Source organism: Mirounga angustirostris, unplaced genomic scaffold, assembly GCF_029215605.1.
Source record: "Mirounga angustirostris isolate CCGP_5_RB_7025 unplaced genomic scaffold, mMirAng1.0.hap1 SCAF_10, whole genome shotgun sequence".
Taxonomy (NCBI): domain Eukaryota; kingdom Metazoa; phylum Chordata; class Mammalia; order Carnivora; family Phocidae; genus Mirounga; species Mirounga angustirostris.
Genome location: NW_026991718.1, coordinates 111,132,207 through 111,159,646, shown reverse-complemented (window position 1 = coordinate 111,159,646; position 27,440 = coordinate 111,132,207). Strand labels below are relative to the sequence as shown.

The 27,440-nt window shown below is 43.9% G+C and overlaps 1 protein-coding gene across 2 annotated transcripts in view; it reads left to right on the top strand.

Annotated features, from left to right (window-relative positions):
* The first annotated feature begins 472 nt into the window (after positions 1–472).
* The window catches only part of KIF3B (kinesin family member 3B), a 40,225-nt gene continuing 13,257 nt past the window's right edge, over positions 473–27,440 (top strand). Inside the window, exons 1-5 of one of the 2 annotated variants that reach the window (XM_045885544.3) lie at positions 473–626; positions 21,275–22,742; positions 26,190–26,291; positions 26,505–26,627; positions 26,735–26,853. In XM_045885544.3, the coding sequence (XP_045741500.1) occupies positions 21,339–22,742; positions 26,190–26,291; positions 26,505–26,627; positions 26,735–26,853 (1,748 nt within the window). In that variant the 5' untranslated portion in view covers positions 473–626; positions 21,275–21,338. Of the gene's footprint in view, positions 627–18,747; positions 18,875–21,274; positions 22,743–26,189; positions 26,292–26,504; positions 26,628–26,734; positions 26,854–27,440 lie in introns of those variants that run through there. The other variant, XM_064572945.1, reaches the window with a different exon arrangement.

Below are 27,440 nucleotides of genomic sequence, written 5' to 3'. Positions count from 1 at the left end.
GTGGCACTGAAGATGGAGAAATGTGGAAAGACGGGAGAAATATTTGAGAGGTAGATTAAGAGATATAGTGACTGGGGGGGGGGGGGGTGAAAGAGAAGGAAGAGACAGGAATAATTCCTAAATTTTTTGGCCCTAAACGGGAGCAGTCTCAGTAGCAGTTCGGGACCTAAGTCAGGTAATGTGAAAGCGCTTTATTAGGAAAGGTCAAACGGCGGCTGAAATCACGTGGCGCGACGAAGGCAGTGAGTTCCATTTTACAGAGGGGGAAACTGAGGCACGAGAGCCTGGCAGATGGGGGCAGGCCACGACGCGCTCGCCTCACACCGCTTGGGTAGGTGAAAGGACTGAGGCGCGTTGGGGACCTACTAAGCGCCAGTACCGTGCCGGGCAAGGCTCCGCTCCGCGGGCTTCCCTGTTCACCGATCGTGTTCCAATAAAGTTATTGAAATTGACGCCGGTTGCTAAGGAAGTGGGTCGCTGAGCCGGGTTGCTAAGGAAGTGAGCGGCCGCCGTCTCTCCCCATCCGGGGCAGCGGGGAATGGCTGAGCCCGGGGCTTGCCGCCGCCCCCGCCCCCGCCGCCGCCGCCGCCGCCGCCGCCGCCGCCAGCTGTCGGCTCGCGCCGCAGGTGAGTCGGGGAGGGGCCGGGGCTCCCGCGGGGCAGGCCCATCCTGTCCGCCGCCCGCGATGTGCCCGGAGGCCCGCGCGGGCGCCGCCGCCTGGCTCTGCTGCTTCGCGAGCGGGAGCATCCTCTGCCCTGCCTCCCGGGCATCCTCCAGCGGTCCGGGCGGCCTCGCCCCTCGTCCTTCGGGCGGAGGTGCGGCCCGCCCGTCAGACCTGGCCGCGAAGGGTCGGGGTCCATCCGGAGGGGTCTGCGGCGGTGGTCAGGCACCCAGCTCTGGACAGAGGCAGGGAAGCGAGAGCCTGGGGTCCGAACCCCGCCGCTGCCCCAGGCTCACCGCGTGACCTTGGGCAAGTCCCTTCCCCTGTCAGGCTTCAGTTGACTGTTCAAGGATCTCCTAACACTTGCTGCTCGGAGTAGTTAAGATGATGAGGTGTGTACGTTGAAAGTGTCCTAAATGGGGAGAGGGAGAATTCTTAGGGCACCCTGACATGGGGACCGAGAGTCCAGTTTCAAGTCGAGAGTGTCTGAGTTGGAGACTCTGCATCTCCATTTAGTAATTGTGTGGCCTTGTCTTGGGCAAGTTAATCTCTGAGCCGCCTTTTCTTTATCTGTAAAATGAGTTAATGAACCACTGCGGAAAGCCAATGAAACAGGGTATGTCAGGTAGCTTGGCACATAGTAAGTGTCCAACAAGCTATTATGAGGCATATAGGGTGGTTTGGGCGAGGCTTCCAGGAGATGACTTTAGGACTGGTGGGATTTAAGTGTGCAGAGCACCAGCTCATATGTGTATCCTTTCGCTGTTGACATCCCACCGCCCCCAGTTTTCCTTCTCTATGCTGCTGGGAGCAGGGGAAGTGATGTGGACCGGCACAAGTAGCCCTGGTGGTGGAAACCCTGAGGTCAAGTTCATGTAGATGACTGAGGTTATGGTCTCATTTTCAAATACGTGGGCTTTGTTGACCCTTCCAGAGCCAAAGGGTATGTCTTATGTCTTTTGGAAAGTGCTTAAAGCTTAATCACTATTTTCAAGTATGTGATTAAGAAGCACTTTTCGGTACATTATCTCACTTAATCTTCATGTAGACTTTGCCAGGTAGGTGGTGATGTTATCCCCATTTCACAGACGAGGAGACCGAGGCTCAGAAAAGCAAATGACTTGCCTAAGAATCTTATCTCTATAAAATGGTGGAGCTGGACACATTGCCAGGTAAATCCTGTATTTTCTCCCCTGTACCCTGATGTCTCTGCTTTCTCAACAATAGCTGTTACAAAGCCACCGGGTATTCTTGTTTCTTCTAACTGCTATGGCTAGAGCCTTTTTTCTCCAGTGGCAAGGAAATAAGATCTTATATAAAGCTTCATTTAAATAGATACCATCTGAAGTGTGGACTTCAAAAAAGACCTGGCATATTTAAAAGGGGGCTTCTCTGTCCCTCAGTCACCTCCTCTTTAAAACGAAAGAAGAGGGCTAAATGACATCTGAAGGCCCTTTCAGTGCTGTTGTGCAATTCTGATTGCAAGCTATGGAGTCGGGCTGTCTGGGTTCAAAGCTTGTGCACTAAATTCCTCTGTGCCAAGCACAACAGAAGATTTGGAAATCAGTCCCCACGCCATATATTTCAAGAGCCTCCAAACTTAATTTGCGTATTACTGGCTTTGGAGATGATTTGGCTTTTTTTTTTAAGATTTTATTTATTTATTTGACAGAGAGAGAGACAGCGAGAGAGGGAACACAAGCAAGGGGAGTGTGAGAGGGAGAAGCAGGCTTCCCGCGGAGCAGGGAGCCCGATGCGGGGCTCGATCCCAGGACTTTGGGATCATGACCTGAGCTGAAGGCAGACGCTTAATGACTGAGCCACCCAGGCGCCCCATGATTTGACTCTTTAAATGAATTCCTATCTTGTGTTTACCCCTATTGCAGGATAAAGCTGCTGGTTCACATCTCTTCTTTTGTGTCCCTAGGCTTCTGTTGGGTGCTTGAGTTAGAAGTTTCAGTTTGACAACTGATGTGCGGGTCCCTGAGAAAGAGTCTTCTCTTGCGCTGGTTAATAATACATGCTCTCTGTACGGTGCCTAGTGATTTACAAAAGTGTTTAAGTGTGCCTTCACTCATTTGGTATTATTAGTAGCCCTACGAGGAAGATAAGGTGCAGATTTAAGATCCCCATTTTGCAGTCAAGGGACGTGAGGTAAGAGAAGCTGTGCTGCTAGTAAGTCACCCATTTCACCTGGTCATTGGGTCTTCCAGCTCCAAGTTCAGTGCTCTTGCTCTATGCTGCCTCAGTTTTATTCATGCCACATTTGCTGAGCATCTCATATGTGTCAGGCCCTGTTCCAGGCTGGAGATATGATGGTTCAGAGGTAGATGAGGTCCTTGCTTTCATGCAGTTTACATTCCAGTGGCAGCAACAGAGAAATAAACCAATAAATGAACAGGTAATTTGGATAGAAATAAGGACTGTGAAAACACTAAAACAATGATGTCAGAGTAACTTCTTATGGGGATTGGGGTGCTGCTACTTTGATTGGATGGTCAGAGAAGTCCTCTCTAAGGGGGTGACTTTTTTTTTTTAAGATTTTTATTTATTTAATTTAGAGAGAGCGCGCAGAAGAGGGGGAGGGTCAGAGGGAGAGAGAATTTCCAAGCCGACTCCCCACTGAGCGCGGAGCCTGACATGGGGCTTGATCCCAGGATCCTGAGATCATGACCTGAGCCAAAATCAAGAGTCAGACGCTTAACTCACTGAACCACCAGGCACCCCTAAGGTGATGACATTTTGCTGAGATTTGCTGCCGGAAGGGGCCAGCCATTTGGAAATGTGGCTGAAGGAACCGCAAGGGTGAAGGCTCTGAGGGAACAAACTTGGTAAGTTCTGGGAACTGAAAGAAGGCTCAGAGTGGCTGGAGCAGGTGAGTTGGAGGTGAAAGGAGAGGGAGAATGGAGAGGTGGACTGATGGGGAGGGGTGAGGTCTCAGATCATACAGGGCTTGTAGGCTAGAGTAACTGTGATTTGATTTTAAAAGCGTGGGAAGCCATTGAAGGCTTTAAGAAGGGGAGTGACAATAGTTTATTTTTTGTTTTTTGTTTTTAAGATTTTTATTTATTTGAGAGAGTGTGAGAGCGAGAGAGAGCATGAGCCGAGGGGAGGGGCAGCGGGAAAGGGAGAAGCAGACTCCCCGCTGAGCAGGGAGCCTAAAGCAACTTGGTCCCAGGACCCTGGGATCTGATCTGAGCGGAAGGCAGACACTTAACCTGTTTTTTATTTTTTAAATCACTTTGGCCTCTGTGTGACCAATGAATTTTAAGGGGGATAAGCATGGCAGCCAGAAGGGTAGTTAGGAGGCCAGTAGAGAGGTGATGGTGGCCTGCTAGAGGGGTAGCAGTGGAGATGAGTACAAGAGGGTGAATTGGGGATGTGTTTTGGAGGCAGAACCAGCAGGATGGTGGTTGGGAGAAGAGCCGAAGGAATCAAGGATGACTCCTGGGTTTTTGGCCTGAGCAGTTAGGTAGATGTTGGTGGTGCCATCTGCCGCTAAAATGATAAAAGAATTTTTTGGTAAGGTGCCCTGTGAGGAAGAATTAGCAATGGCTTACTCTGAACTTGCTGGAGGGGCAGAGGTACAAACATCATACCTTGTAGTCCTTGGGGAAGAGATCCCAGCTTATGCTGCAGAGGACAGCCAGATGCGTCTCATTGAAGTCCCCACCTTGGACATCCACAAGCCCTGCTTTTCTTACACTCTGGCTTTTGGCCAGTTTGTGGAGTGGCAGGCGTGGGCTTTGCCAGGGCAGTGCCCATCTGTCTCAGGCTGTTGGCGTTGATGTCCTGACTCGAGATCTTGGCCGATGAAGGCTGGAAGGAGGCTGGCCAGCTCTGGGAGAGAGAATGGAATCATTACTAGTGAAGCTCACTGTCGGTGCCTCACGTGGCCACAATTTCCCTACCAAAGTGGTTCTTTCCTTGGCCATCAAATGACATTTCTAAAGTTTCAGGGCTTTTGATTTGGGGATCCCTTGAAAAGCTGTTGTGTTCTGCCAGAATTCCTAGAGGATCCTTAAATGGAGTATCTCTTCTGAGCAAGAGAATTCAAGCCTTTTTTTCATATATGCTAATAATTGCTCTTGTAAAATTTAGGCTTTACAATGTTGTAAGTTCCATCCTAGGAATAGTAAGATGATAATCCCACCACCTCCACTTATAGAGCAGTTCAGAATGCTCTTTCCTATGAATTCTTTTTTACTAATGCCTGTCAGTGGAGATCACGTGGAATATGTACTGTCCTCAGTTTACAGATGAGGCATTGAGATGCTAAGAGGTCATTTGTTTTTGTCCATAGTGTTAGGAACCTGCTAGGTGCTGGGTTAGGTAGATCCTTGCTGCTCAGAGTGTGTTTTGTGTGACAGAATACCCATGTCCCCTGGAAGCTTGTTTGAAATCTGGGCCTAGATGTAATACACCAGGCTGCATTTTACCAAGACCCCCCAGTGTGTCCTGTGCAAGCTAAAGCTTCAGGTGCACTCATTTGGTAGTAAGTGGCAAAACTAGGCCTTGCCCATGATAATGATAATAAAAGTAGTAGGAATAGCTACCGTTTTTTGAGCCAAGCACTGTCATTAAATACTTGAGACAGGTTGTCTCATTTAGTCCTCAAGGCAACCCCGAACATGGGTACTGTTATGAATCCCACTTTCCAGAAGGGGAAAGTAGAGGCACACCAAAGTAAAATAACTTCCCCAGACCTGCTGAGTCTGAGGCCATTGCGCCTTCTACCACTGAGCTCATTCATCTTTCAGGCGGGCAATATATCCCTGCTGTGTTGTTGAGAGCCCTTCTCTTCTGTTCCTGGGTAACCAATGTCAAATGCTGATGAAAAAGTGACTTCAAAGAATGTTTGAGGAAATCAGGGTAAAAACCCTTGAGCTATTTTAACTGAACCTGGATGTCAATCACTTGACCGATAGTCAGTACACAGATACCCAATTTATAAGATAAGCCACCTCTCACACTTCTTAGCAGTCCAACACTCAAGGCCAAAACAGCTGACTTGGGTGGGAACTGTGAGCTTGTACTGAGTCATTCGGCCCTACACTGTTTCTTGATGGTGGTGATAACATCTGTACGGCTGAGAAGAGGGCAGCCCAAGTCCCATACCACCCACTGACTGCCTGCGAAGGATTTTGTGGTGCCTCAGTTTTCCCTCTCTGCCCCGTGAGCTCATTATTTTCCTTTCAACATCTCCTGATCTCCCCAGAGTCTTAGAAAGATTTCTTGGTCGGGGTGTGCCATCACAGGAAATTCTGGTGTGAAAAGAGGTAGGATCTGGGCGGTTGGGGCAAGAATTTTAGTAGCAATTCTGCCACTTGCTGTGTGATCTGGGGCAAGTAACTCAACCTCTCTGGCCCTCAGTTTCTGTATACACAAAATAAGGACCTGGGACAGCCTTCTAAGGCTCTTCCAGCCCTGCCTGGAAGACTGAGCGTGGAGTCGAGTGGTATTTTCTTCTTCCTTGGTGACTTCATGCTGGGCTTTCACCCAGACCTTCTAGGGTGGGGCTTTTCAAGCGTATTTCTTGGCAGCCAGAGATCATTGATTGCAATCAGCTCATCTTATCAGCGTCACACATCTGCACTGCAGCTTGGCATGTTCTTTTTTTTTTTTTTAATATTTTATTTATTCATTTATTTGAAAGAGAGAGAGAGAGAGCACATGAGAGGGGGGAAGGTCAGAGGGAGAAGCAGACTCCCTGCCGAGCAGGGAGCCCGATGCGGGACTCGATCCCGGGACTCCAGATCATGACCTGAGCCGAAGGCAGTCGCTTAACCAACTGAGCCACCCAGGCGCCCTTGGCATGTTCATGTTTAAGGCTCAATTAGTCATGGTGACACATTGTGTCTCCTCACTGTCACACTGCAGGCGTTGAGCTCTTCACACACAGGCAGATCTATCTTTAGTGTGCTGATTTATTTAAATCAGGGTTTGCATTAGAGAGCACCCAGTGATAATTGTGGTGGGTGTGGTTTTATTTTTAAAGTTTTTGGCAGGATATTTGCAGCACTTGCATTTTGTCATATTTGAACACAGTGTATAAATGGAAGCGGGTCCAAGGGAACTAGAAATTGTAGGAGATTATTGGGAGTTGAGACATGACATGCTCTTACCTACTCTGGGGTCCTTCATATCACCTTCAGCTGTGGTTCCAGGAACTGCTTGCTTTGGGGCTTTTGTGTGGGAATGAAGTAAATAGAAACTAAAAGCTCATAGCATGGTTTCCAGCAGTATAGTGGATTGCAGTAATCATTACTTTATAACACATTTCAATAACCTAAGCAAAAAAATCTAGCTAGTAAATCACAAAAGATTCCATTCATGTGAGATGAAATATCAGTTTGGGTTACTTAAGATAACCGCAAGAAGATAGTTCTTGGTGGAAATAGTTACTGGTTTTGCAAGATCTGCAGTAACGAGTCAGATTCTAGCCTAAGAAATATATCGTGTTTTTCCTTCCTTATTTCTTCAATTGCCAGCATTTTAAATTAATTATTTATGTATTTCCCAGCATTTTTTAATAGAATTTTTTTCCTCATTATAAAAATAATGAATTTCTGTTGAGGAAAAATGAGGAAAGTCCTGAAAAGATTAAATAAGAGGGGTGCCTGGGTGGCTCAGTCGTTAAGCCTTCAGCTCAGGTCATGATCCCAGGGTCCTGAGATCGAGCCCCGCATCGGCTCTCTGCTCCGTGGGAAGCCTGCTTCTTCCTCTCTCACTCCCCCTTCTTGTGTTCCCTCTCTCACTGTCTCTCTCTCTGTCAAATAAATAAATAAAATCTTAAAAAAAAAAAATTAAATAAGATTCACTTTGGGGCGCCTGGCTGGCTCAGTCAGTGGAGCGTGTGACTCTTGATCTTGGGGTTGTGAGTTTGAGCCCCATGTTGGGTATGGAGATCACTTAAAAATAAAATCTTTAAAAAATGCTTTAAAAGATTCACTTTAAATCCTACCACCCAGAACTAATCACTGTAACATTTTACTATCCAAAGGCAAATATATCCTAAATATATTTTTTCTCCTCGATGTACAGTTGTTACCTATTTCCCCTATTGTTGTCATTTAGGCTAGTTTCAATATTAAATATTATAAATAATGCTACAGAGAACATCTTGATTGTCTTTGCATAAACCTTTGTCTGCATTTCTGACAATTTCTTTAAACAAGATGATTTAATTGTTAAAAAATTTTAATTATAAAGGCAGCCTCCTTCAATAATGTTTTTAACAAGGCAGTGTCTAAATAAAGTTGCAAAAGCAGACATTATTACAATTTGGTGGGGAGGGATTACCTGTGAAAATGGTATCCTATCTCAATTTCAGCACACTTGGCTACTTGCAGGTATATTTTTAGATAAATGTACTCAAAGCAGACTTTTCATTTTCCATTTGGAAATGTTCATTTAACATTTCGTCATCCTGTTTCATGTTTATAGTAAACTCTCCCTAGCATTGGGCATTTGTTTCCAGCTTTTTATAATCACGTATAGTGCTCTAATGAACATCTCTGCTTCTCTCTCAGCCTCATAAGAGAACAATTCTAAATCAATGCTTTGGGGAAAGTTAGAACTTGAAAAAGTTCTAAAGGAGAAGTGTACATTTCCTTCTTAAAATTTTATTAGGAGCTTCTAAAATAATTTTTTAAGACTCCAGCTTTATTGACACATACCATAAGGATTTTTGAATAATTTTTCTCAGCCTTCTTTGCTGCTTCTCCTTAATCCACTTTTCTTTTTGATACAGAATTCCTAATGTTTAAGACCCAGAACATGGGCCTGTTTCAACCCTCCATTCCCTGAACAGGCTGTTGGTTGGTGACATTAACCAGAAATGCTCTTACATACATTGTCAGGTTTGTGCACTGTGTGAGCTTTGAGAGCACGCATACCATTGTGGAACTGGACAGTGAACCATGACAGTACTGGTGGACTTTTGGAGAGGGTTTTTTAAAAAGTATTTCCCTCATCATATTACTGCAGTAAATCCTGTAATTTATAGGAAATTCTGCTTCATCGACTTTGGGAACTGTTTACTATAGAGGTAGCACATGTAGGCAAGAGCCTCTCCAACATTAATGTACACACGAATCACCAGAAATTTTGATAAAATGGGAGTCTGATTTGGGGGATCTAGATGGGGTTAGATTCTGCAGAGTTAAAGTAGGTGGAACAGGAGAAGATTTTCGGTGGCACTCATACAACATCCTAAATTACATTGGATGGCATGGTGAGCGTTATTCCCCCCCCTTTTTTTAAAGATTTATTTATTTATTTGAGGGGAGGGAGGGGCAGAGGGAGAGGGAGAGAGAAACTCTAAGCCGATTCCACGCTCAGCATGGAGCAGGCATGGAGCACGGAGCCCAAGGAGGGCTCAATCTCAGGACCCTGAGATCATGACCTGAGGCAAAACCGGGTCGGATGGATGTTTAACCGACTGCACCCACCCAGGTGCGCGGAGAATTATTCCCTTTTAAGCTCATTTGTTTCTTCTTCTAAGTATATCTAGAAGAATATTTGTTTGGTTCCTGTCTGTTTCTTAACACTTGCTAATCTGGCTTTCTAACCAAGAGAGATCAGACCTCAGCCCTTAGGGAAGCTGCAGAATCTAGCTAGAATTGAGTAACATTGTTGTGTGTCCTTGTATTTATTTTCATAGTTACCTTCTATTTACAGCAAGTGATACTGATTTTCTATTCATGTCAGTAAAGTTTCTTTTAAAAAATAAATTTGGGTTAGCGGCGCCTGGGTGGCTCAGATGGTTAAGCGTCTGCCTTTGGCTCAGTTCATGATCCCAGGGTCCTGGGATCAAGCCCCACATCGGGCTCTCTGCTCAGTCGGGAGCCCCTTCTCCCTCTCCCTTTGCCTCCCCCCTGCTCATGCTCTCTCTCTCTGTGTATCTCTGTGTCTCAAATGAATAAATAAAATCTTGGGGGAAAAAAATTGGGGTTAAAAGAAAGTAGACTTAAGGAAAAACCTTGAGTAAATAATAGTACAGGTGATGCCTGGAAATGGTAAAAAATGTGAAGAGACGACCCGATGACTGATATCTCGGGCTGGTGTGGAAAAAAGACCATGAACTTTGGAGTCAGGTAGACCTGGTTTCTGTGTATTTTGCCACTTATTAACTTGGTGTGCCATGTTACTTCCCTCTCGCCGTCTCAGGACTTTTGTCCTCTAAATTGGGTCAGGGCAGAAGCACCTCCTGCGGGCCAGGCACTGTAATGCTTGTCTCTGATCCTCACACAGCCCCAAGCAGCAGGCAGGGTATTGGTGGTCTTCCCATTTTACAGACAGCGGATAGGCTGCAAGCGGTGAAGGAACCTGTGCGGAGCCCCAGAGCTAGGATGGTAGGACTGGGTTTCAATCTCAGGTGTGCCTGAATCTCTCTCTCCTTATTCCAGGCCACTAACCTCTTTTAAGTGTAGATTTTTGCTGTGGCTCTCTACCCAGCTGAAAGGCAGTCTGATTAAAATGAAAAGTCATTGAGGGGCGCCTGGGTGGCTCCATCGGTTAAGCGTCCAACTCTTTTTTTTTTTTTTTAAAGATTTTATTTATTTATTTGAGAGAGAATGAGAGACAGAGAGCATGAGAGGGAAGAGGGCAGAGGGAGAAGCAGACCCCCCGCTGAGCAGGGAGCCCGATGCGGGACTCGATTCCGGGACTCCAGGATCATGACCTGAGCCGAAGGCAGTCGCTTAACCAACTGAGCCACCCAGGCGCCCAAGCGTCCGACTCTTAATTTCAGCTCAGATCGCGATCTCGGGGGTCCTGGTCTGTTTGACATTTGCTCTCTCCCTCTCCCCCTCCCTCTGCTTGTGCACCACACTCTCTCAAATAAATAAACAAATCTTAAAAAAAAAAAAAAAAGTCATTGAGCACACCCATGTTCACTGCAGCATTATTCAGAATAGCCAGGAGGTGGAAGTAGTCCAAATGTCCATGGACGGATCAGTGGATTAAAAAAATGTGGCGTATACCGCACAATAGGATATTATTTAGCCTTAAAAAACAAGGCGATCTTGTCACATGCTACAACACGGAGGTGGAGTGGTGGTTTCCAGGGGCTGGGGAAAGGGGAAAATGGGGAGTTTTTGTTTGATAGGTATAGAGTTTCAGTTTGGCAAGATGAAAAAGTTCTAGAGATTTGTTACACAACAATGTGGATGTAATTGACACCTACTGAACTGCGTACACTTAAAAATGATTAAGAGGGGGACACCTGGATGGCTCAGTCGGTTAAGCGGCTGCCTTCGGCTCAGGTCATGATCCCAGGGTCCTGGGATCGAGTCCCACATCGGGCTCCCTGCTCGGCGGGGAGCCTGCTTCTCCCTCTGCCTGCCTCTCCCCCTGCTTGTGTTCTGTCTCTCTGACAAATAAATAAATAAAATCTTAAAAAAAAAAAAATGGTTAAGAGGGTACATTTTATGTGTTTTTTTTTACCACAATTAAAATTTTCTTTTCTTTCTTTTTTTTTTTTTTTTAAGATTTTATTTATTTATTTGACAGAGAGAGAGCACATAAGCAGGGGGAGCGGCAGGCAGAGGGAGAGGAAGAAGCAGGCCTCCCACTGAGCGGGGACCTTGACCCAGGGCTTGATCCCAGGACCCTGGGATCATGACCTGAGCTGAAGGCAGATACTTAACTGACTGAGCCACCTAGGCACCCCCACAATTAAGAATTTCTTCAAAGTAGAAAAAAAAGAAAAAAAAAAAGAAAAGCCATTGGTCAGAAGGCATTTTTTTTTCATTTTGGAAAATTCCAACCGTACATAAAAATAGAATAGTACAATGAAGCATAAACCCATTACCCACCTCCAACAGTTATCAGCACATGGCACTTTTGTTCTACTAATAACCTCCCATCCACCCCGCCCCACTCTGGTTTATTGTGATCCCAGACAGCACATAACTTTATCTGAAAACACTTTTGTGTGTATGCCTAAAAGTAAGAACTTTATTTAAAGAACACCATTTTCACACCTAAAAAAAAGTAATAATTCTTCAACATCATCTAATATCCAGTGTTCAAATGTCCTTGATTGTCTCATACATTTTATAAGTTGATTCGTATGAATTGAGATCCAAAAAGGGCCCCAATCAAGAGCCAAATGTTGTATTTGGTTGATTTAAGTGTTTTAAATCAACAGAGTATACATTTTTAGCAGGGAAACAACTTTGTTTCTTTCCTGGATTAGTACATGCAATGAGAAGTTCCTGGCAGGAAGGCTCTTCCCGCTTTGTAGCCTCATGGTGGTTGAGAGCGTAAGTTCTGTATGTTGGGCTGGAGTGGGCAACAGGGTGCACTAGTGGTGGGGGGATTAGTGAGACAGCGGGGGCGGGGGAGGTGGTGTAAGACGGCCCCCTCTGTCAAAAAAGGAACATGTATAGCTTTTACACCTCTAGGAATGGATCCTGCTCCTTACTCCTACCTGTAGTTACAGGTGTATGCTCAGGATATTCACTGCAACATTGTTTGCAGTAGCAAAAGACCAGAAACCATGAGAAGATCCCTCAGTAGTTGAATAATCAAATACTTATAAGTTTATCTTATTTTATTTTTTTAAGTGAACTCTATACCCACTGTGGAGTTAGAACTCATGACCCTGAGGTCAAGACTTGCATGCTCTACTGACTCAGCCAGTCAGGTGCCCCATCAAATACGTTATAAAGCAACCACACCATGACATCTGGGCAGCTGTTTAAAAGGGGAGATGGTGCAGAAATTGCCTCAAAGATCTATAAAGTAAGATGGAGAATGTACATAGTGTACTTACGCTTGAGTTTAAAAAAAAAAGAAAGAAAGGTGGGAGAGCAATACAGATACATTAATGCTTGCATATGCACTGCATATCTCCCCAAGGGGTAGGAGGAAGATTACTTGTTTACTGTATACTTAACCTATATAACTTGAATTGTTTTAATCTATGCATATATTGATATATACATGTACATATACATATGTGTGTGTTCAGAATAAGTTCATATGTAGATCTTTAAATAAGATAAGCCTAGTTTTGAATCCTGACTGTTCCACTTAATTGCTGAGAGACCTTGAGCAAATTAATTTCTCTGAACCTCCCATTCTTATTTTTAAAATAAGGCTAATACCTATGCCTCCTAAGGTGATTTTGAGGATTAGAAGAGGAATATACATTAAACTTTTTTTTTAAATCTCTTTTTTTTAAGATTTTATTTATTTATTTGACAGAGAGAGAGAGACAGCGAGAGAGGGAACACAAGCAAGGGGAGTGGGAGAGGGAGAAGCAGGCTCCCTGCTGAGCAAGGAGCCCGATGCGGGGCTCGATCCCAGGACCCTGGGATCATGACCTGAGCCAAAGGCAGATGCTTAACCAACTGAACCACCCAGGTGCCCCTACATTAAACTCTTGATAAGCTATGAGTTGTGACTATCGAATACAACAAAACCCCAGATCCACACTGATTCTAATGAGAAGTATCCTCTAGATTTGAATATATTTTTATGAATGTGTTTTATGAATGCTTCACAATTGGATACAAAAAAAAAAAAAAGGATTTCTTTCCCTCTTTTTCCCCCTAGATAAATGCTTTCTTTGTTTGCCTGTTTGGGTTATCAAATGATAGGGCATGCCTGGCGCCGATTTGAATTCAGGGCAGGAATTTATTTGTTCACGTTTCTTGTATGTGACCTTTGTAGGTTTCTTCCCAGATAAGTAGCCTGTCTTCCTAAGACACTTAACCTGAAATCAAGGTGCTAGACTTTTTTCCCCCAAAGAAGAAATAGCTTTATTGCCATCCTCCCACTTGATTATAAGAAACAAAATATATGCACCTATTGAAAAGGCCAAAGAAAGCAAAAAAAAAATCACTTGCAAGCTCACTCCCGAGATCAATGTTGCTTGCATTCCCTGAGTGTTCATTACACATCTTGCACTAAGCTAAGCATTGAACATTTATTACTTTATGTAAGCCATAGAACAGTTCTTTAAGGTAGGTGTTATTAGCTGCATTTTATGGAAGAAACTATGACTTACGTAACTTTCTCAAGGTTTTGTAGCTAAGTGGCTGTGCAGAAATTCAAACCTTGTCGAGCACTAAAGCTCATGCTTTTAACCATGACTTTACACTGTTTCCCTCACATCTTTCTCTGCACATGTGCACATACACATGTAAACATAAATCACATCATAATAACTCTTCTGTTTGTAGCCTGCATCAGCAAAATGTCATGAACATCTTCCTATAAGTAAATACCTGGAGGGGCATTGCCATTTTAATGACTGCATAATTTCCTATTATAGACATGTGTTACAACCAGTCCTTTACTGATGAGCATTTAGGTGGTCAGAGGTGGTACTGTAATAATTATAAACATGTACATCTTGCACATATATTCAGTTACTGATGCCCTTAAATAATATCCTTAAAATAATTCCAAGAAATGGAGTTGCTGTTTCAAGGGATTATAACATTTTGAGTATTACATTTCAAGGAAATGATTGATTGATTCAGGATATTGATTACTCAACTCTTGATTACTCGATGCCAGTTTGAGAAGCTGTGGCTCTCATATGTACTGTAAGGAACAGTTTAAAAGTTTTTAGATAGTTCGTACAACTATCTGGCTATAAACATTGCCTGTAATAACAACAAACTATATTTTATTAGTCTGGTATTTTGACATCTTTGCACTAAATGCCTTTCGGGCTGAAGCTACATGACAAGCTACAATGACATTAGAATGTTAAAGATGCCATTACCGCAGACCTCATGGAAGCTCTTTTATGACACTTCACCAGAAAGTTGAGATAAGTACTTTTACTCCTAGGGCCCTTTGTTCATCAATTAAAACATTTTTTCCTTTTTTTTAGAAAAATAGTTATTTATTTATTTTTATAAGTAATCTCTACACCCAGCGTGGGGCTCAGACTCACCACCCTGAGACCAAGAGTTGCACGCTCCACCAACTGAGCCAGCCAGGCATCCCAAAACATTTTTATTACCTTATATTCATGGTGGCCAGTGAAACTAGATAGATGAAAAGCAGGAAAAGAATGAGTTTTAACACCTGGATATTAGTTTACTAATCAATTTCACAAAAATTCTCCATCTCCTTTTCCCTTAATTTTATTTTTCTGACCACACAATATACTTCCACGATTTAAAACTCAAGAGATCTAAAGGGCAGACATGCAAAGTCTCCCTCCTACTCTTGGCTCTCATCATACAGCTCTTTCCCTACAGGCAACCAGTGTTGTTTTCTGACTCATGAATATCCCTTCAAATATATTTTATGCATATATAAGCAGATATAGAACTGTTCCCTCAACACAAATCCAGTGTCCTTTTAAAAGTTCTGCAGCGGGGCGCCTGGGTGGCTCAGTTGTTAAGCGTCTGCCTTCGGCTCAGGTCATGGTCCTGGGGTCCTGGGATCGAGCCCCACATCGAGCTCCCTGCCCCACGGGAAGCCTGCTTCTCCCTTTCTCCTGCTTGTGTTCCCTCTCTCACTGTGTCTCTCTCTGTCAAATAAATAAATAAAATCTTAAAAAAATAAATAAATACAAGTTCTGCAGGGCAGTGATGTTATTTTTCAACAGGAGCTGAATAATCCTGTTTTGAAAATTGTGTAACTCCCATTGTGATCACTGGCCATTATGAGAACCAGAGGCCCAGAATTGGACTTGCTCTCTTGGGGTGGTTCAGGGATTGCAAACAAGGAGCCCTGGTACTTCAAAACACTTAGCAGTGGTTGTGAGAGAGTGGTGTTGATGGTGTTGAGGTGGATACATAGTAGAAGCAGCCGCTTCCCCTGAGAGAAACTTGCACGGACAGTTGTTTTGGGCTGCTTAATAGGGAGTTGCTTTATCTTCTTGCCTGAGAGTTGCATGTTTTTTCGGATAGCCCATGTGATCTGTGGCTTCAGCTGTCTTCCAGATACTCTGAGTCCTTGAACTCCAGGCCAGGCAGTTGGCAGGTGGTTGCCTGGTCTGATCTCAGAAGACATTGCGTTGGAATGCATTGATTAAAGATGCATTAGTGTGCACTCTGTGTGCCTGCAGATTGCTCCTCCTTACAGGCCTGTTTCTGGTAAATTGCCAGACCTTTATTTTTTTCCCATTTGAAGATACCACATACTCATTAAAGTATATTTGGAAAATATAGGAATGTTGAGGAAGCAGGGGAAATCACCTCTAGTCCCATCACCCAAAGTGGACCACTGTTGATGTTTTGATGTGTCTTATATAATTGTGATTGCATGCATTCAGTTTTGTAAACTGCTTTTTCATTTATGATAAACATTTTCCATGTTATTACAGAACGTTGCTAAGTGTCATTTAAAAAGATGGGCTAGCATGGCAGGCCTTTCTAATCAGATCATGTGTACGTGAATTTGATTATAGACAGAGATGCCTATAGGAGCCAGGCAGGAAGTACAAATGGGCAAAGGATGCTGGGAGTGAGACAGTAGGGAGCGGGGTTGGGGAGGATTGGAGAGGTCAGGTCCTCCAAAGGGGCAGCTTTCTCAGCTCCCATTGCTGCCAGTTAGGGCACAGGCCAGGGGCTGTCAGATACTCTCATTCTTCAAGAGAAGCAGAAGACCTGTTTTTTTTTTTAAATGTGAAATTGGTGGTTTTGGGGGGTTTTTTTTGAGAAGATTTTAAACATTCAGAGAATAATATGAGAAACAATCAGGATTTACAGCTAACATTTTCTCTTATTTTCCTCAAGCCTCATTTCCCATTTTTGTTTTGTTTTGTTTTGTTTAAGTATACTTAACTCCCAATGTGGGGCTCTAACTCACAACCCCTGAGATCAAGAGTTGCTCACTCCACCAACTGAGCCAGCCCAGTGCCCCTCCCTGCCTTTTTTTTTTTTTTAAGAGAAATGATAAAGTATTACAGATAAAATTGAAATATCCTTCCCAGTTTTAATCCCATTCTCTACCTCTCACCCTGCCCAATTTGGGCAGCTGCTATTATAAGTTGTTGTGTATCTTTCTATCCCATTTTTTACTACTTACATATAAATAAATGCAACTCCATGAGCACCATATTGTTTTATAAATTTTTAATCATAATTATCGCTCTGCACTTGCTCTTTCACTCAACTTGTTTATTTATCCATGTAAATATATATAAGTCTGATTCGGGGTTGGCAGACTTTTTCTGTAAAAGATCAGGCAGTAAATATTTTAGGTTTTGTGAGCCAGCCTGTCTCTGTTACAGCTACTCAACCCTGCTATTCTATAGCTAATGCAGCCATACATAATATGTAAACAAGGGGGTACGGCTGTGTTCCAATAAAATTTTATTTACAAAAACAGGTTGTGGGCTAGATTTGGCCCATGGGCTATAGTTTGCTGACCCCTGCTCTAATGCATTCCTTTTACCTACTGAATAGTATGGTGTCTATATTATATATATATATTTTTTTTTCAGTTCCCCTGAGAATAGATGTGTAGGTTGTTTCCCATTTTTCTATTTTAACATGCTGCAGGAAGCATCCCTGTCCATGTCTCCTCGTGTACATGTGCAAAGGTTTTTCACTAGGACATACACATACATAGAAGTGGAATTGCTGAGGCTTTTTTTTTTTTTTTAACAAATAACATGGTCCAAATAAAATGCTTCAGGTAGAATGTGACCAGTGTGTGACCTCTGTCCTAGAATCTCTATAGGAAGCCCGTAGTGAGAATCCAATCCACACCTAGTTCTAGAATTTGAGGTAAGACTCCATGACAGCTAGCAAAGGTGAGGGTGCATTAATCCAAATAGAAGAGCTGGAGAACGATCTGGAAGAGAGTCATTGCCGTGAGAAATGTGTAACTGACTTCCTCAGTGGACAAAAGAAGTGAAGTTGGGGGAGAAACTCAGTTTTTCATGTGTAGTGGCCATTCAAACTGTGGTTGTTAATGTTAGAATGACAAGTTCTAACAGAAAAGGTATTCAGGATGAAGGTGACGAGCTGCTGACCTGTGGTTGCTTCTTTCCTGGCAATGCTGTGAGTTCCTTTAAAGATTTATCACTGTAATTAGACCGGCTAGAAGGAGAGTAAGGAAGGTAATAAAGTAAAGAAAGAGTGTCAGGGCATCCTTCCAAGAAAACCCTCTCCTTTGAGGAGGATCCAGAGCAAGTTTTTAAGCCGTGGTGGCAGGAAATTAAATTAGCCCATCTTCCTGAAGTACTACGTCAATAATACATGACTAGTTCAGTCGAGCTCAGTGGGTTCTGAAAAGAAATGGTGTTCTGTGTTCTGAGTTGAGATTTAATTAAGGGGATGCAGGCTTTGGGGATTCCTTCTTTTTAAAACATTTCAAACATTGTAGGCCATTATCATTCCTTTGTTTTTATTGTTTTGGAGCGCTCAAAAAATAGACGGTGCTCTAACACAAGCAGCTGAACATCAAGGTCACCCTTGATGCAGGCTTTTTTTTTTTTTTTAAACAAGCTTGGGGCCACATTGTTTTGATAGGTAAAAGCTGGACGGCTCTGCCTCTTCAGGGATATGCAATGCAGAAAAATTGGTCTCTCCACTGACGCATTCTCCACTTAACCCCCCACGTTGTTGTTGTTGTGGGTTTTTTTTTAAGTTTTATTTAAGTAATCATCCAGTGTGGGGCTCGAACTCATGACCCCGAGATCAAGAGAGTTGCAGGCTTCACTGGCTGAGCCAGCCAGGCGCCTCCCCACCCCCACCCCTTACGTTTCTTACTCCGAGTCTAGGACCTTGTGTAAACCATCCCACGAGCTGCAGCAGAGGCCTCCCCACAGGAGGCTCGGGGCGGGGGTTTGAGCTTAGCACCTGGACAGCTTTTGCAGGTCTCTGCCGACATGGAGGTAGAGACCCGCACCGGTAACGGCTGCAGTGGTAGCTTGGGGGCCATTGCCTTGGAAGAGAAAGGGAGACGCAGTAAGCAGACTGGCCATTCTAACATCTAGTTCTTTCTTCTCATTAGGCAAAACTGTAGTAGCATATAGAAGGTGGGGAATGAGGGAGGGACTGTCTTTTACATGGTTTTCCTTAAATGGGTTGAGCTTCACTTTTTTTTGTTTTTAAGATTTTATTTATTTATTAGAGAGAGAGAGTGAACGAGCACAAGTAGGCGGAGCAGTAGAGGGAGAGGCAGAAGCAGGCTGAGCAGGGAGCCTGATGCGAGGCTCAATCCCAGGACCCTGGGATCATGACCTGAGTTGAAGGCAGAAGCTTCACCGACTGAGCCACCCAGGTACCCCTTGAGCTTCACTACTAATTGAACACTGATTAGTTTAATCTGATTTTTTTTTTTAGGGTAACGACTACAAACTGAACAAGAGTATAAAAGTTAGGGCTCACCAGTAATCTCTGGAATGACCCTTTGATGAGGGTTTTGGATGAATCTGCATCAGTTTATTTTAATCCAGCTTTATGTTAGTTCATAACGTACTTCCACCTTTGTAAGTACCCCTTAGTCTCACAATCATCCATAAAGAAGGAGAATTATCCCTGTTTTACCAATTTTATAGAAAATGGGTTAGAGGCCTTCTAGCTCTTCATTCTAGACATTATTTTATTACATGTAACGACTAGAAAGTATAAAAAATAACTTTTCATGTTTCCATGTACTTAGCAGCAGCAGAATTTTTTATAAAAGCTTAATGGGAGAACATATTGACTCTATATTTATTAACGTCCAGTCCATAAGCCATAGACTGGCCCATCACTGCCTCACGTTCTCCCGCTCCTTTGTTGGCAGGGAATAGGTCACCCTCACAACTAAAAAGAAATTGTTAGCACTGTCCTAAGTGTCTGTTAAAATTACATATGCATATATCCTGTGAGCCAGCAGTATGTTTTTAGAAATTTATCTTACAGATACACTTTCCCACACGTGAAAGGATGTGGGCCTAGTTTTTTCACAGTAAAATATCAGAAACAGCTTAAGTGCTGGGATTGTGGTTAAATAAATTATGACGCTTCCATGCAGTGGGATATTTTCCTGCTGTCATAAAGAATAAGGCAGCTGTATATTTATTGAGGGAACAAATGCCAAGATATGTGGTTTAGTGAGGAAAAGCAAGGTGCAGGACACTGTGTTATTACTGTGTATAACATTCTATGCTTGCGTTAAAAAAGAGGGGGTAAGTATGTATTATTACATATTTGCTTGCTATGCATAAACTAGCTCAGGAAGATTAAAAATCTAGTAATACTTGTTTTGTGGGCAGGGACCTGAGTGGCTGGAGAACATGTGAGGGACAGGGACCTATCACTGAAGAGGTCACTGAATCAAGAAGCAGGAGAATCACCTACTTAAAAGAAAAGCCAAAACCACCCCACATTGAGGTTTTTAGGAATTTGGGGTCCTCGTATGTACTTCTTCACTCTGATCTGCTTGCTTGCTACCCCTTCCCAAAGGACCCATTTAATCATCCTTTCTTCTGCTCCCTGAGTTTTCTGGCACCAAATGAAGTTCTCTTTTTTGTTTTTACTTAAAAAAAAATTTTTTTTTAAGATTTATTTGTTTATTTTAGAGGCGGGGAGGGGCAGAGGGAGAAGAGAGAGAGTCTCAAGCAGACTCCGTGCTGAGCATGGAGCCCCACGTGAGGCTTGATCTCATGACCCTGAGATCACAACCTGAGCTGAACCCAAGAGTCAGTCACTTAACGTACTGCACCACCCAGGTGCTCCTATTTAAAAAAAAATTTTAACACCGATTTTTTTATTTGCATTCAAATTGTATTCAATCTGTTGGTTGAATAAGTGCTTTCTATGTAATGTATTACACCACATCCTCATTTATTTGCATACATTTTGCATAAGCCATAGTTTATGATTTTAGAATGGAAGAGTATTATTGGCACAAGATAGGAAATTCAAACAGTACAGATGAGCATGAAGTGAAGTTTTTTCTCTCTCTCTTGACCTGAGAGTCCTCTAGGCCCACAGTTCCCCTGCTGAGGCTGCCACTGTTACCACTTTGATATGCATACTTCTAAGAATATTGTTTTGCATATCAAACATAAACATGAGTGCATATATCCACCTGCTTACACACCGTGTTAACTGTACTATACACACGGTTTCTCATCTACTTTTTTCACTTAGCACTGCATCTCAGTATGGAGTTACATTTAGATTAGCATGTTCTTTTCAGTAACTGCTATATATGTGTCATTACATATATATTTAATTTATTCCATCATCCTCCTCAGTCTGTTGCTACCACAAATGATGCCACAACGAATATCCTTGTATCTGTGGGATAAGTTCTTAGAAATACAATTGCTACGTCGAAAGGTATTGATAGATAGTTCCAAATTGCTCTCTGCAGAGGTTTTAGTAGTTCAACAGGACAGAAGATTATCCAGGCTTTTAAAAGGTTTCTAGCTGCTGCAACCTGGAGTATAAGATAAAGTATCAGTCAAAGGGAAGACAGGCTCGTTCACACTACTGGGAGACTAAAGGTTGTACTGTTCCCACTGAAGCTCGTTAAGATCCTATGAAGAGGTATATAGCGTGCATTACAGTTATTTAATGTAGCCATCAGAAGGTTAGCCAGACGAAGGTGACATGGGTGTGTCAGGTGCTATTGAGCAGCCTTCAGTGACAACTGTACTGTCCTTATTTACTTTTGCTTTTTTTCTAGGACCTTAGCATCCTGAGACATTTTGGATTCACAGCCCTCAAGGTTGACCCAGTCAGAGTTCATCATGTCAAAGTTAAAAAGCTCGGAGTCAGTCAGGGTGGTGGTTCGCTGTCGGCCCATGAATGGCAAGGAAAAGGCTGCTTCATATGATAAGGTGGTGGATGTGGACGTGAAGCTGGGGCAGGTGTCAGTGAAGAACCCCAAAGGAGTGGCCCATGAAATGCCCAAGACCTTCACCTTTGATGCAGTCTATGACTGGAATGCCAAGCAGTTTGAACTCTATGATGAGACATTCCGACCGCTCGTGGACTCTGTCTTGCAGGGTTTCAATGGGACAATTTTTGCCTATGGACAAACCGGGACTGGGAAAACCTACACGATGGAAGGAGTCCGTGGTGATCCTGAGAAAAGAGGGGTCATCCCTAACTCATTTGACCACATCTTCACCCATATCTCTCGATCCCAGAATCAACAGTACCTGGTCAGGGCTTCTTACTTGGAGATCTACCAGGAGGAGATCCGAGATCTGCTCTCAAAGGATCAGACCAAAAGGCTAGAGCTCAAAGAGAGGCCTGACACTGGCGTGTACGTGAAAGACCTGTCTTCTTTTGTCACCAAGAGCGTGAAGGAAATAGAGCATGTGATGAACGTGGGGAACCAGAACCGCTCTGTCGGCGCTACCAACATGAACGAGCACAGCTCACGCTCTCATGCAATTTTTGTAATCACCATTGAGTGCAGTGAGGTGGGCCTTGATGGAGAAAACCATATCCGTGTAGGGAAATTGAACCTTGTGGATCTTGCTGGCAGCGAACGGCAAGCCAAGACCGGTGCACAAGGAGAAAGACTGAAGGAGGCTACCAAGATCAACCTGTCCCTTTCAGCCTTAGGTAATGTCATCTCTGCCCTGGTGGACGGCAAAAGCACTCACATTCCATATCGGGACTCAAAGCTGACCAGGCTCCTCCAAGATTCTCTTGGTGGCAATGCTAAAACTGTGATGGTAGCCAACGTGGGACCTGCCTCATACAATGTAGAAGAGACTCTGACCACTCTGAGATATGCCAACCGTGCCAAAAACATTAAGAACAAGCCAAGGGTCAACGAGGACCCTAAAGATGCCCTCCTTCGAGAATTCCAGGAAGAGATTGCTCGGCTCAAGGCCCAGCTGGAAAAACGGTCCATTGGCAGGAGGAAGAGGCGAGAGAAGCGGAGGGAAGGTGGTGGCAGTGGTGGGGGCGGGGAGGAGGAGGAGGAGGAGGGAGAAGAGGGTGAGGAGGAAGGGGATGATAAGGATGATTACTGGCGGGAACAGCAAGAAAAACTGGAGATTGAGAAGCGGGCCATTGTAGAGGACCACAGCTTGGTTGCAGAGGAGAAGATGAGGTTGCTGAAGGAGAAAGAGAAGAAGATGGAGGACCTGCGGCGGGAGAAGGACGCTGCTGAGATGCTGGGCGCCAAAATCAAGGTACCACAACCTTCCTTGGGCCTTTGTTCTCTCAGTGCTTTCCATTTTATCCAAAAAATGATATGATGGATGATGTCCCTTTCAGTTTTACATTCCCAACAGCCCCATGGATCCAGTGTCCAGTAAACATTTGTTGAATTGAAATAAAAACCATTTCTTCAAGTTTATATTGAACTCGTAGGAAGAATAATTATTACATATGTGCAGGTATGAAAAGCAGCAATAAAACGGACACCCAAGGGCCCCACAGCCAGTGTGAGAAATAGAACATAATCCATATCTTTACAAGCTTTGTGTCTCCCTCCCCCAGAGCTAGCCCTTGTTTTGAATTTGGCATTTATTGTTTCCTGACTTTTCTTTACAGTTTTCTCATATAAGTATATACCTCTAAAAAAAGATAGTTCCACATAATTTTCTACCTTTATATAAATGGAATCCCACTGCTGCAATTTGCTTTTACTTGCCCAGTCTTATGTAATGGGATTTGTCTAGGTTGATGCTTGTAGCTGTGGTTCATTCTTCATTACTGCTCTGAGAAGTGAGTGGTATTCCATTCTCCTGATAGTGGGTTGTTTCCATTTTTTGCTATGTACATTTTTGTACTTGGCTCCAGGAGAACACGGATGAGCAAGAATTTCTTACCTGGCGCCATTAGGTCCTCGGGTATGTGCAGCCCCAATTTTACTAGATAATAACAAGTTGTTTTTGGAGGTGGCCATATGAAGTGAAGCTTCTACCCGCACATATGAACTCTGGTTGCTCCTCGTCCTTACCAGCACTTATGACTATCCGATTTAATTATCATATATCTGATGTATGTAAAATGGTATCTCATTGTGGGATTTTTTTGTTTGTTTGTTTGTTTTTAAGTAGGCTCCATGTTTAGCGTGGAGCCCAACTCGGGGCTTGAACTCATGACCCTGAGATCAAGACCTGAGCTGAGATCAAGAGTCGGATGCCTAACCGACTGAGCCACCCAGGTGCCCCTCGTGGTTTTAATATGCAGTGCCCCGACCATATGAGATACAGAATAGTTCCATTGCCCACAAATGCTCTCTTGTAGTCAGCCCCCTCCCTCAACCTCCAACCCCTGTGAGTCAGTAGCTGACTAGCATTCTAGAGCATGGAGACTCCTATGTATTTTCTTTCTGGTGCCAGTGTACTATTCCATCAGGTACCTGGACTCTGGGCTGCCATAGGCCTTTACTGGCGGAGGAGAGGACAGGGCTAGCCCTGGCAATCGGACCCCTGCCCACCAGCCAGAACGGCTCTGAGGTGTTGGGTTCTTTCTTAGTGAATTTATGAAAACTGATTTCGATGCTCAAATGTATCCTTGTTTATTAATTTCGCTTTCTCGCCTCCGCTTTCCCCACTGTATGAAGCTGTGCTTTATCTCTGGCTTCATGGTAGCCCTTTCACAGAGCTGGGTTCTGTTTTACTTCAGAGGCAGGGGTCTGTTCCAGAGTGTTCAAGACCTGATGTAAAAATGGTGTCCTATACAACACAGTTAGGACGTCACTTTGTTTCAGGGAGGGGCTTACTCTGGGATTCCTGAACGTCAGACGCCACTTCACCCCTCCATATTCCTGCACTTAAAGTGTAACAGAGTGTGCCCCTGTTTGATGTGCATGCTGGTTTTTAGGATCACATCTATTATTCAAGCCCAGGAACACCTAGACTCTCTAAACAACCTGGATTATTTGGGCAACTCTCAGAGGCCAGGTGTGGCAAGACTCAGTATTACCTCAAGGTCACTGAATCTCTTAGAAGTTTTGTTTATGGGAGAATGATATTACTTCTGTCTCTCAAAATCTCTGGATGCTGTAAAATCATAGGACAAAAGTATTTTACAGCTGGAAGGAGTGGGGGGGCGGGGGCGGGAAGGGTGGTTAGTAATCCAGTCCAACCACTTCATTTTGAGAGAAGAGGAAATGGGCCTAAGGGCTCACTGAAAGATGGCAGCAGAGGGCTACTATTAATGTTCATAAGTTTCTTAAAAGCAAGGTCGTGGAGTTTTTGGATTCTGTGCTTTTCAGGTGCAAATCATTCCCATGGCTTTAGCCACCATCTAAATGCTCAAGGTGTCCCATCTATTATAGCCAGCCCAGAGCTGTCTCCTAACATTCAAGTCTGATAGTTTCTGCCTACTGGACATTTCCAGGGATGGCCATGGCCACCCAGAACCTGTTCCTGCCTTCCTTTTCTTTTCTTTCTTTTTTTTTTTTTTCCTGCCTTCCTTTTTGCAGTCAAGCCAGAGCCCTGCTAGCCATGCCTCCTTCTCCCTTACCGTCCAGTCAGTCCCAAGGCCTCTGAATCCTGCGCCATCGGATCGGATCTCTTGGACCCATCCACTTTGCTCTGCCCCGCCATTACTGCCCTAGCCCAGGCCTGAATCCTCAAAACAACCTCCTGGCTGGTCTCCTTCTGCCTGGCCTGCCCTTGTCCAGTCATCCTTCCTGTGGTGGGTGAAGAATGTTTCTAAAACACAAATCTGACTGTGTACCCTTATGCTCAAAGAACAGTCAGTGCGATTCCTGCAGTTCTCAGATCAACTTTAGTTTCCCTTAACAGGGCTTTGATGTTTTTTGAACTGACCCCTGATTCCTTTGCCACCTTCATGTATCACCACTTCCTATCCTACCCTCTCACACACGATATTTTTTTCTTTTAAGATTTTATTTATTTATTTATTTGAGAGAGAGCAGGAGTGTGAGCAGGGGGAGGGGCGGAGGGAGAAGGAGAGAGAGAATCTCAAGTAGACTGCACACTCAGCGCTGAGCCTGATGCGGGGCTCAGTCTCACGACCCTGAGATCATGACCTGCACCGACATCATAAATCGAACGCTTAACCTGCTGAGCCACCCAGGCACTGCTGCATTTCTTTTTTTTTTTCTTAGCTAATTCCTATTTTTATTTCAGCACTCTGGAGACAGGAAGCTTTCCTTGATTCCCTCCAAAAGCCTGAATCCTCCCCTCCTGTATGCCTCTCCCATTATTTCTCTGTCTTTTCCTTACAATGGTGGCTGACTCCGTAGCGTAAGAGCCTGCTTATTTGTCTGTGGGCCACAGTGGAGTCTTCAGCTTTGTGGTTCATATTCAGTTGCATTCCTAGTACCTAGCACATGGAGGTACTCAATATGTTTTAAGTAGGGTCAATACTTTGTACATACAAACAAAACAAAACAAAAAAAATTTTTTTAAGAGAGCTGAAATTCCTATATGGCTGGGGCAGCTCTATCTTCAGTGTTTCTAAGGTAAAGCCCCAGTGGGGCCACCTCAGCCCCACCCTGGTGATGGTAAGGACACTGCTGTGCACAGTCTATTTTCCCCCAGAGTTCACTCCTTTGGCTGAGTCCTGAGCTCATTATGTTTTACAGACTTCCCTATGAGGAGATATGTTCTGAGGGAGATCATTCACGAGATGGATTCTACTTTTTTCTCACTCAGGCCATGGAGAGTAAGCTGCTTGTTGGAGGAAAAAATATAGTAGATCATACGAATGAACAACAGAAAATCCTGGAGCAGAAACGGCAGGAAATTGCAGAACAGGTAACTTTTCATTCCCTTTTGAGGAGAACACGGTGGGATAAGGTGCACCAAAGCTACAGAGCAAATATCTCTTGTGTTAGATTCTTCAGAGGGAATGAAAACAAGGTGTTCAGCCCCTTCCTAGTGGGAGACTTTGGCCTGGAGCACCCAGCTCTGTATTCTTGTATAGACATTGTCTCTAGGCAAGCTGATGAATTATGTGATGTTGCTCAGAAACGTCGAGAAAGAGAGATCCAGCAACAGATGGAAAACAGAGATGAGGAGACCTTGGAACTTAAAGAGACGTACAGCTCATTGCAGCAAGAGGTGGACATCAAGACCAAAAAACTCAAGAAGGTATAAAGGAACGAGGCCAGGCAGAGGTGTCTTGAGACTCGGGGGAAGGGAAGAACTCTGTTGTTTGGAGGGCTCCCCTCCTCACCTGCCTTTCCCCTCGGTTCCAGCTCTTCTCCAAGCTTCAGGCGGTGAAGGCAGAGATCCATGACCTCCAAGAAGAGCACATCAAGGAGCGTCAGGAGCTGGAACAGACTCAGAACGAGCTCACAAGGGAGCTGAAACTCAAGTAAGTTCTGGACCTTTCATGGCACCCCCAGCCGCTTGCCAGGTGGTTGTTTGTTGAGTAAGAAACAGGTCTCTAAAGACAGGGCCCCTGCCTACTCCCCACCTTGTCTGTTTTTTGTTTATTCTTGAGAAAGTCACTTTCTGTCTCTGGGTCCCATCTGTTAGGTGAATGACTTCACCAGATGATCTCCAAATTTCCTTCCACCCTACCTGCTTGAAGTTTTTAAAGGCTCCAGCCTCTATTGATAAGAGGGAATCTATTATTAACTAGAATTTTCTGAATGGTATAATGAACATCCAAATGCCCACCACCCAGATTCACTGATAAACAACCTTTTGTCATTTATCTTTCATAGAAATATTCTAAAATCTCATGTAATGTTAACGTCATGTTATCTCATTCCTGCATACTTACATACATGATCATAATGCTGTTTTAAAACATGCTTTACTGAGGTATAATTTACATACCATACAATTCACCTATTTATTTATTTTTATTTATTTATTTATTTATTTATTTATTTATTTTAATTCATTTGAGACACAGAGATACAGAGAGAGAGAGAGCATGAGCAGGGAGAGAGG